Below are 11224 nucleotides of genomic sequence, written 5' to 3'. Positions count from 1 at the left end.
TAAGGAGATGCAGTAGCTGAATGTATTCTGACCATACATTCAGCTATAAGGGAACAGACCTTGCTTTTCAGGGTTTGTTTCTTTTGTTTGGTTGGGGTTTTTTAAATCCAAAGATCATTTTAAACTGCACAGAGATCAGTGATTTTCCAGTATTTCATTGCATGATGGCCTTTAGTGTAAGTATCCAACGTCTCAGGACTGATTCAGTGGAAACCCTGGCATCTTTTCTGATTCCAGCCCCATGCAGAATTGCATACTGCACTCTGGTGGTAGGTTTGTTATTGGCAGCATCATTTTCTCATTGGGGGTATTTACTAAATATAGCCACTATGCATTGAGTGGAGTGAAACTGTTCAAAGTGTGCTGCCTACTTTTCATTTTACTGAACTACCGTCTCACAAAGGTTTACTTAGGGATTCTTCTTCATATACTCAAGACACACTTGATATAAATTAAAGATGAACTTTAAGTGCTAATGCTAATTTATAGCTCATCTACACAACACATTAAAACTAAACAAATAAAGGTTCCAAAATATTGCTAGAAAAATTGGATGCTTGATGTTGACAGGTTATTATTTCAGAAAAATCTGTTGGAGAGATGGCTTGAACATGACTTTGACATGAAACGTGGTCCTCTTATGTTTATGTTTTTTTTTCCCCAGTGACTCACTAATGATATTCCTGTTGTTAGAGGTGATGTTTTCACAGATCAAACCAGTGAAATATACTCACCAGTAATATGAAGTAGCCTCATTATCTCACATTCACTGGATTTCAAGTTTTTCTTTCTTATTGACTAGTTATAGATTCCTACTTTTGAACATTCTTTGGGATGTAAAGTATGCAGTAGAAGTTTTCTTATCTGGATTAAAACTTTGAACTCTAGGCTTTTCAGGAACGCATGCGGTTTATTAATAAGTATGCTGTGAGAGATTCAGAGGACCCCATAGCTGGGACTGAGACTGCCAGTTTAACACCTAGTTCAGGAAAAAGAGGTAAGGGTATAACTTTCCGTCAAGCATGTCTTTGGTTCATCATGTTCAACATGTTCAGCTCCTTAGAAAAAATTTCTGCATTAAATATTGGTAGTAAATGAATAGAACAGCCCGGATTAAGGTGTCCAAATGCACAATGGCATGCTTTGTCTCTATCTTCTCTAGCCCCTTTTTTTTTTCAGTTGTTGCATTGCTCCATTTTCAAACACAGATAGAGCCTCATGGCTCTTGGAGGCTGCCAAGCAAACTTTAGACAGTCCTTCTGCACTAGAATTCTAACCCTAAATTAACCTGAAATTTTTGGAAGTTCAATGGAAAATATCTAATCCCTCAATTCCAAGTTGGATACCAGAGATCATTAGTGTAGAAACATCAAAAAATTGTTTAGCAGCTGAAACAGCATGTCAGTAAGACACTACTATTTCTAATGGGCATTTCTGATGTGTTAATGTTCACGGAAACTCTTCACGGACAGTGCTCTGGAAATGAGGTGTCAAGAAGTGCATACTGAGTAGCATGGGCTTTCTCGCAGCTTCCATAAATGTTGTTTAATTTTATTTAGTGGTTACAACTTCTATGGTTTCTTCATTTGTATTCCCTGGCAATTACCGAACTCTGATGAAAATTTGAACTGGGTGCATGCTGCAAGGCCATCTGTTGTTTCTTTTCTTCTGAGAATAATGCTGAGATCAGGCCATCACAACAAGGAAAGTCTAATACCCAGTCTGATTGTGACAATCTGGTCATGGCTCATGTGCATAGAACTAGAACCTGTGACTAGTATATAACTTGTTAAGATTAATATTTTTTCCAGTCAGGTAAGTAATCCTCCCAGGAGTGTTTCAGAACTTAAAACAGACGTAGTCCTCACCTTACGCCGTAAACAAACACAGCATTGGTTACTTCTTGCATTCCAAAGGAACTTGAAAAAATACTATTTCCTTTACGTTATTGGATAAGACATTCAGAATTGATGGCTGTCTACCAAGAGCTTTGTTGTAAACTAAGCATTTGGAATCTCATACAAAGTCTCTCGAAGTAAAGAGGTGACACGCCAGTGACTTTAAGTTGTTATGGTTTGGTTCCATAGAGTGCAGCAATAGGCAATAATGTGCTTGAACATTTCTGTAATGTTTGGTATCTTAATGAGAATTTTTATGTTCTGGAGAATACTTTTCTGATGGGCAGTGTTTAGGGCATTTCCAAAGTCCATGCCACCCTTCTAGACCAACAGGGAAGGCTGGTATATTTGCCCATGTATAGACAGTAAATATACAGAGTAATTTATTTTAATGCTCAGAAACTTCCTTCCTATTTTTGCTGAGAAAATTACAATAATATTTTTTAAATGTTTCAATTGATGACTGCTATTAGTAGGGTAATAAGAGAGTTTTTATGGAAACAAAAGACTGCACTCATCATTAAATCTCATCAAATTTCAAAGGCATTTTCAGCACATCCAGACAAACTGAAAGAAGGAAGCATTGAAATAATCAGAGCACAGCTCAGCACAGTGGCATGCTTAATATCAGATATGTCATTGCATTATAAGAATGCTGCATTAAAGCATAACATGGTTACTATCCATATGGTTAAAAAACTTCTAAGACTTCAGAATGACAATTTTAAGTTGTCATGGGACCTTTTTTCTTTAGACTGTTATTTCCCAAATTAAATCTCTGCCCAAAAGTGAATATAATTTTTTTAAACTACAGCCAGGACTGAACAATCAGATTTGTATTGATTTTTCTTTTTAAATAAAAGAATGTGATTCCTTGCTGATTGGAACTTGTTCTTATATTCTTTAGGCACTTTAAATTGAGTGTTCTTGCTTAGATTTACAAACTTCTTGAGTACTGTGGATTTAGCTAAAATATGTATTAATTTCACTCTACCATATGTGGGGTTTTTGCAGCATCTTTGATTCTATCAATCACGAGTGTTAGAAATAAAAAGGCAGAAATATTATATCCTCTCCAGTCCATATTCTTTTTTAATAATGTATTTTGCTGAGCCAAAAGAGGAATAAAGTATAGAAGCATTTAGATGGAGCCTCCCAGCATAACTGAATAACCAGTTTAATCTGTTCTGTTGTAGATTCTCTTACCACAGAAGAGAAAGCATCACAAGCAGCTATTGACTCAAGCTTACAAATGCAGCAAAAAAAATGGGAGCCTATAGACCTTAGTCCTTACATGAGGTAAACTGCAGCAAGAACAACTAAGTCCCACTCAATCACCAAAATGAAAGACTGGCTAAGGATTTTCATATATAGGAATTAGTAAATGCAGTATATTTTTATGCAATTGTATCTTATCTATAATTGGATGCGGTATAACTGATGTGAATTTAGCCTTTATCCTTCACGTGTCATTGAAGTAAGCTACAATTCTGTCACACGCTTGTTAAAGCTGTGAAAATCCTGGCCCATGTTTTATATATCTTTTATGTTGTGTACACAAAATCATGCAGTAGTAAACGCAGAAGTGTAGATGGCATCAAGATACAGTTTTTAGCTTTGATTTTCCTGGCATGGAAGTGTTTTAAAATCTGTGTTTTCCTACATCCACTTATAATTTATGTCCTTTCTTTAGCATAATACATGTCAAAGGAGCTGAATCACTGCACTGCAGGTAATAAGAATGTGACATAAAAATTTGAAGAAAACGTATGTGCAGGCAAAGATATTTATTTCAGTGGTCATCTTGAAAGAAGTACATGTGAAGTTTGTCAGGATTTGATGCTAGATTAAAATATATTTAACAAATGAAGTTTGGTTAATAATAATAGTTAATAACTGAAATAATTATATCAATTATATTATTTATTCAAAAGAACTATATTCTTTATTACAAGTGTTGCTGTGAACCTATCTAGCTAATATACAGGCACCTGCACATTTGCTGTGCTGCAGCTAGAACCCAGTTCATGTTTAAGTCCATTTGTATTCAACATGGCATTTGCACAGCTCATTGGTTTTCAAAAGACCTTAGAACATGGTGAAAAAATCCTCAAATTTAATTTTAAATTGAAAGGGAACCCGGTGTTATATTGAAGTGAATAACATTAAAACAGTAGAAAGGATGGCAAAATATCTTCCACAGGCTTGAGTCTTGTAAGCATTTCATTTGTCTTCAACTCCTTGACTTTTACACAAGTCATTTAAGTCCAATTATAAAAATATATTATCCACTTAGCTGCCATTATGCCAATGGCAAAAAAAAAAAATTAATTGCGTTTGTCTCAATGCTGAATTATAATATCAAAAACTTCTGGAAATATGATATTTCTTGCAAATTAAAAATGTGTCATATGTAGGAGTTTTTCGTATGCTCAAGGAGGAGAATGATTGTACAAACATTTTAAAATAGACATTCAAATGTAAGAAGACCTGGCTTCAGGAATGTACTTTCTTATTGGTGTTATATATAAGCAGAGGAAAAGTGACTCCTTAACCGTATCTAACCATGCGATGGTGACATTGCAGTACATAAGCCAAATATATGCATAGAGGCGTTAAGCAAAATATATACCACCCAAAACTGTATTTGAAATGAGACAAATATCTTTGTATTTCCTTCAGAAAAACAAGGTCTGACTCTGTGCTAAGAAATGAATTTATCATTCAACAGCAAGAGATGCATAAAGCAGAGAAAATCAGACGTTTTAGGGAACTTCGAGAGCTGGCTTTGGAAGAAAGAGAAAAAGAACAAAATGCCAGAGCTTTATTGAAGCAGAATATACTTGAAATGTATGAGAGTCTCCAGGTAGGTTTTCAAGATTATTTTCCAATAACTTTTACTGTGATATCCACCACTAGTATGAATATCTTGATCAACCATTCTCAAGACTTTTGTATTCAGTACCAATCATTAGAAGCAGTGAACAAGCTTGAAATTTCCTGGGGCAAAGGTTAAAATGAAAGGTTCTAGGGAAAATAATAGCACTACGCAACATCCTTAATATGTTATTCTTAGAATTTTATTGATACAGCTCTTTGCAGAAGCACTATTTTTAAGAATGTCACCATAAAAGGATAGCTATAAGTGAGAATAAATTGAGCATTTGACATATATGACCAGATACATATTAGATAAAGCATCAAGGTTTGGCTTTTTGTTTGTTTGTTTGTTTGTTATAGAATTGTATAGGGCTTTTTGGAAAGTAATAAAGACCAAGATAATTTACATAGGAGGGTGAATTGCTCCTAATGTGTCTTACAGCAAAGTTAGAGAATACAGTTTTCCTGGAATATGCATGATGGCAACAAACAACAAAATGGTATTATTAATCCTTAAAGAAACACATGTACTAATAATATATTTGGTAGCATTAGTGCAGGATCCATTGTTAGGATTAACTCAGCCAATGCATTGCATGGTACATGGAAATTGGTACAGATATCTTAACAAAATTGGCCTAACCCATGAGTGTTAACAGGAACAAAATGTTTTGTTACACAGTGGTGATACAATAACCACTTGCAATCAGCTGGTGACTGTTCAGAGCTCTTTAAACTGGGTAAGAGACAATAAAAATAACTTTACATCAAACTAATGTATTTACAGAAATTACTTGAAAACATCTCCTTAACAATTTCCCAGCCAACCTGATTCATATTGCTTAACTACAAGTCTACAAGGAGCCGTAGTCCTCTACCAGTGACTGACTGATCCTACTAAGAATGCATGTCCAAGTTTTCAGATGTTGCTATGATTTTGGATGCCTAACATATCATATATTAAAAGGGCAAATTTTTATTAAGAGTAGTTCCTCAGCTCTTTCTAGAAAGTATGTCCATTAAAGATGCTTAACAGTATAATTTAAAATGAGAGTTACTTGTGAATATGCATATTCATATCCACTTGTGGATGCCCCATCCCTGGCAGTGTTCAAGGCCAGGTTGGATGGGGCTTTGGGCAACCTGGTCTAGTGGAGGGTGTCCCTGACCATGGCAGGGGGGTTGGAACTAGATGGTCTTTGAGGTCCCTTCCAACCTAAACCATTCTGTGATTCTACGATTCTATACTGTGCTGATTAGCACTTTTAAAGTTTTTTCATCTGCAGACCACAGAGAACTACATAAAAGTATCCAGGCATCTCCCTTTTCCAGGATGGAAATGTAAAGGAAGAAGTTTTTGGAAGTGTCCACGTCCCACTTGCCCTAAGTGTCATTGAGGGTCAATGTGATTTAGGCTCCTTTAGTCTCTTGAAAGACTAGAGCTCCTAAGCCATTTCGGAATTGCTGGAAAGTAGGTTTTAAGGGACTTAAGACAACAAAGGAAGCCAGTAACTCAAGAGGGACTAGACCCAGATGGGTAACTAACTAGTCTGTTGCCCTATCCTCCTTTCACACAATTAGCTTCTTATGCCAGCATTTAAAAAGGGTTTTCATGGACTTTCTCCTCTTCTTCATGGTGAAAAGATTGACATACAGCTCTGTCACTGTGACAAATCAATAAAAACACATGTAAAAAGAAAAGGAGAGATGCCCGCCCTGTACTTATAGAGTCACAAAGTGAAACATAACAGGAAGGATGCAGTTGCTTGTGATGAAATCAAGATTCATGTGCTGAGGGGAATTGCTGTTTGTTTTTGGCTAGGCATCCTTAGATGAAACAAGAGGCAGAGTTCACAGCATTCGGGAAGCATACAGAAGTAAGCTGCTAGAGGCTGAGCGCAGAAAACAAGAAGAGCTGGCAGCTCACAAAGCGGTCCTGCAAGCTGAGCAAGCGAAGAAAAGCCCAAATGCACACAAAAAAAAGCACGGAAAAGGTTTAGGGAAAAAAAAGTAATTGCGAGCACTAGTAAATTGTATTTAACAGTTTGGGAAAGAAAGTTTACATGCAAAGATGAGAAAGAATGTTTGTTATTTTACAGTATTTTTGTCAACTATATGACATTTTATCTCTTTGCCGGGTGCTATTGAACAAATTGATCTCGTAATCTTCTTTTTAACGAAGTATTTGGTATTTTGCTTCTCATAAAGGTACTCGCTACTAGGTATGTTTTACTGGAATAAAATTTTGCAACAAAAATTCATATTCCATTCAGATCCTTCTCCCAAAATCACGGTGTCTTTCATCCTCTTTTTCCAATCAAAACAGAACCAGTCAAGAATGAAACAGAGTTGAAACAGTGAATGTAACCTATCAGTTTTGAAGTCATTTAACTTGGCAGGAACATGAGCTCCTTAAGTGGATGACAATTTGTGGAGTTTAGAATAATAAATAGTGGCATACCACACATTTCATATGCAGGCATTGGAAGCCTTCCCAAAGCCTCGTTCAGTAGACACTCACAAGCTTTCTGTGTATTTTTCCCTTTCATCATCCTGTTATGTGTTTTTGAATCTCACGGTACCTCTCTGTACTGGCAAACTCATGGCACAACCTCCCAAGGCTTGTTAAAGACTCCTTAAACCCCTATTACTCTCTTTGTTCATCTTTCCTAAGCTATGTTTTGCCCACAGTGGCTTTGCTCAAAGTGTTTACAATAGACCCTCGGTTCCTAGACCTTCAGCTGGAATTTGAAACCATTGTGTGAATGAAGTGGCAATCACAGGCTTTCTACATGAAGGGTAAAATATTTCCTCTAAGCTCTCGCTTCCTTTAGCATAGAATTCCTATATTTTTTGGTATTGTCATCAAACACAAAAACATACATTCATTCATACTCACTAGCTAGCACTCTAGTCAGAGACAAAGGTCAAAACTTACAACGGTGAAAACTCTCTCTAGACCAGATAGAGCTTTTTTTAATGGCTTCAAGAACTTTCTGCGTATGTAGTCACAAGCAGAAGCTTGGGAAGTTGCACTGCCTACATAGTGTATACATACAATATGTCCAGGAGGTCCAAAAGCACTGCATTATCTAGGCAACGTGAGAAACCATGAGACTTACCTCTTTAATGCAACTCACAAGAAATGCTATCCTTTGCATTCTGGCCGCTGGTACTGGCTAGCCATTGCATTTGAAACTAGCCTTTCTTCTGCATCTTAATGACATACCAGATGTTCAGCTTCTGCGGGTTTTGCTCACCTCTGTTCTATCAGTACCTCACTGCCTGGCTTGAACTTGACTCACTGCTCTATCAGTTATGTGATGTCTGTTCTTTGTACTTCATCACACCTACACACCTGCTGTGATGCCTCTGCCTCCATTCGGCCTCCTTCCTCCCATACAACAGAAACTAAACTAACTGGCTTGAGTTTTTGTGTTTGAGAAGGAGGAATTGAAACCAGTGTCCTAAAACTGCACTGGTGATTTTTATTTCAAAGAGCAGGAGCTAAGTTTTGCTTTGACCCATAGAGGCTGCAAATAAGAAGCCTGTCAGTCTTGTGCTATAATTGCTCTGACTTTGTCCTCTCTATTTTGGAACACGGGCTATACTGCTTCATAATATTCCATCTTGTTTCCATGGCAATAGCACGTGTTGGTTTTCTTATGTGAATCTCTAATGAGCTTCTGTAGAGGAAGATCAAGCTGAAGTTCTGTTCTTGATGTCACCGCAAGCGCTATAATGACATTCTGTTGTAAAAATCAATCCAATGCCAAAAGCCAGCATAATCGACATCTAAATGTCAAAAATTCAGCTAATAACCTGCATGATCACAACCCATCCCCGCATGTAATCAGCTATAAACTGACTTAAACTCAGTGTAAGTTAAGACATGGTGTACTCAGATCTACATTATCAAATCTAGTTTTGATGGTATACACAATTCTAAGTCTCATAATTTCCTCATTTTAAAGAGTAATGTGGCATTGTCAAAATCTGCTATGTGGTTTGTGAATGTCTCTATTGGCTCATTTATCATTTCAACCACGCAGATATGATGAGGGAGTGAGTGAATTTCTGTCACACTGTTTAATTGCGTGTACTTTGGAGTATGTAATGTTTTAAGAGAAGCACAGTAGCAGTTTTAGTAAATCCCTGTGCATATTCCAGAAGAACAAAATATCTACTTACCTCGTAACGGAGCCTGGGAGAGAAAAGGCCTTGTTTGGATTGTGCCAAGGAATTTACATTCATTGGACCCCGGAACAGAAGACTGATGAAATTTCATATGCATCAGTTTTACATGAACACAACAGCTTTTTACATGGTGTACTATATTACAGGCTAAGTTAGTGAGGGAAGATGTGCAAAAACTAAAACAAAATGTAACTGTATTTCAAAACAGCTATTTGCAGTGATTTAAGGAGCCATCATGTTTAGCATTTTACTGTAAGAAAAACAAACGAGTAAAACTATACATTGCGGTTTAATTGATAGGATTGTTGCCTCCAGTTTGTAGACCACGATGTCCAACAGTCAAATTGTGTGTTCACATGGATAAAGCACTTTTATTCTTTTGCCTTGTAGGAGTAGGACAGCTTTTAAGCACCATAATTTTATTAAATTTAACCAGCCTTTACATCAAAGGAATTTACTGCCTGTATGCAGTGCAAGAAATTGCTAAAATTCTGTTTTTACAAATTGTACATTTCAGAAATATGCCATATTGCATCAAGCATTCATATTTTCTTAAGGTCTCCTGTAATAAAAGCTCTGGGATTTGGATAGTCATCGTTCCCACTTATACTTAGCTTGGCCATTCAGGGCCAGATTCAGTAGGGGCATAAGGACAAGCTTCAAATTATGTGCTTTCTTATTCTTCAGCAAAGAACTGAAACATGGGGTCAAGCCCTTTACAGAACAGAAGAGATAGGGAAAGCTTTTCTGAATCAAGACATGATTGCTCGATCTTTTAAGATGACAGTCATTTTGGAGGTGCAATAGAGGAATGGCTGCATCAAAGCATACTTTACCAGACATCTAGTCACAGAAGAGAGGGCTGGTTTTTGGGGGAGAGGAAGCAGGGGTCAAACAGTTGCCTTCCAACATTTCTTATAGAAAATCATCCCTGAGAAAGTTTGCACAGTTTTTCACTTATGCTGCCTCTTTTTTTTTTTTTTTTTGCATGGAAGGAGTCTGTATATGAAGAACAGCACAGGTAACTGTCGATTTCTAAATGCTGCAGTTTAGTTGTCTTGTGATTTGGAGAGTTGTATATGTTTCCCTCGAAACGCCAAATCTCACTCCTGAAGAAGAGTATGGCAATAGCCATCTCTGTCCATAGATGAAGAGGGTGGGGTACTGCAACAGTTCAGAAATCCTGATCTGTCTCTGGCAGAAGATTGTGCGCTTCTTACAGAGCCAGTCTCCAATACTCTGTTAAGATTTTTTTTTTTTATGTGTGTGTGTTTGTGTGATTCTCCCACACCTTAAGTACCTCCAACTCCTGAGCCAAATACAGAGCTAATTCCAATCTCTGTGTTTAAAATGCAGTAGGAGAGTCTCTTAGGATCTGGTCATTGCTGAGGACTTGCACAAGGAGACGCAGCTCCAGGAATCGGCACCGTGACATGTGAGAGACAAGCCTGGCTTGCCTCCTGTGGACCAGCTATGCAGTTTGAGAGACCCAATGAGCTCACAGCTTAGGGCAATACTGGAAATATTTTACAATTATAATTTGTGATTGACTGTAACTTTGATTAAAGATTCAGAGATTCTTTAGGGCAGGGGGGACATCTTTCAGAGCATCTTTAAGGTTGAGCTGTATTTTTGTAGTGGTAAAACAAAAAGAATTTGTTTACTGATTCCTGATATTAATTTTTCTTTCATATGAAGTACAGCCAGTTATACAAAGGAAAATGTTCAGCAGAAGTTTTGAAAAGTTTTGATGGAAACTGCAAATGCCACAGGAGAATGAAAATTTTTCAACATGTTAGACTGCGTTGTGAGTAATCCCTAAAGAATTCCTTAGAGTTTGCTTGCTTTACTTCTGCATTTTAGGAAAAAAGGTAGCATTCGCTAAGCGATGCAGGTACCTGAGAAAGAAGTTAAGTCTTCAACTTGATAATTCACTTTAATGGGGATTAACTCTGTAAAGAGTTAATCACTTCTAATAATTCTTTGTAGGTGTGTTCTGCTAAGCTTTAGCGGTTTTCACTGCTTGATCCTTTTCTTTTGACCAGCTCTTGTGAACTAGAAAGGATCTTTTTCATTAAAATATGTATCTAAAGTTACTTTTTAATGCAAGTAGCTTCATTAATCTTCAAATTACTTGTCCCATCTGCTTTGCTTTAATTTGGCTGGCATTTACACAATGAGTTACAGACCAAAAACCAGACCAAGCCCGTTCCAGGATGCCTCGCTGCTGAGACGAGCAATGTGCTGTG

At 37.0% G+C, this 11224-nt stretch overlaps 1 protein-coding gene across 1 annotated transcript in view; it reads left to right on the top strand.

Moving 5' to 3' along the window:
• ADGB (androglobin) overlaps nucleotides 1-6906 on the top strand; it is a 119726-nt gene extending 112820 nt beyond the window's left edge. Inside the window, exons 32-35 of the mRNA XM_054821163.1 lie at nucleotides 889-997; nucleotides 3095-3197; nucleotides 4581-4764; nucleotides 6601-6906. Of these exons, the coding sequence (XP_054677138.1) occupies nucleotides 889-997; nucleotides 3095-3197; nucleotides 4581-4764; nucleotides 6601-6792 (588 nt within the window). The 3' untranslated portion in view covers nucleotides 6793-6906. The remainder of the gene's footprint in view (nucleotides 1-888; nucleotides 998-3094; nucleotides 3198-4580; nucleotides 4765-6600) is intronic.
• Nucleotides 6907-11224: the final 4318 nt, after the last annotated feature.

The sequence above is a fragment of the Grus americana genome, chromosome 3 (assembly GCF_028858705.1).
Source record: "Grus americana isolate bGruAme1 chromosome 3, bGruAme1.mat, whole genome shotgun sequence".
In the NCBI taxonomy this organism is placed as follows: Eukaryota; Metazoa; Chordata; class Aves; order Gruiformes; family Gruidae; genus Grus; species Grus americana.
Note: the sequence above shows the minus strand (reverse complement) of the source record. Positions and strands in the feature narration are given on the sequence as shown.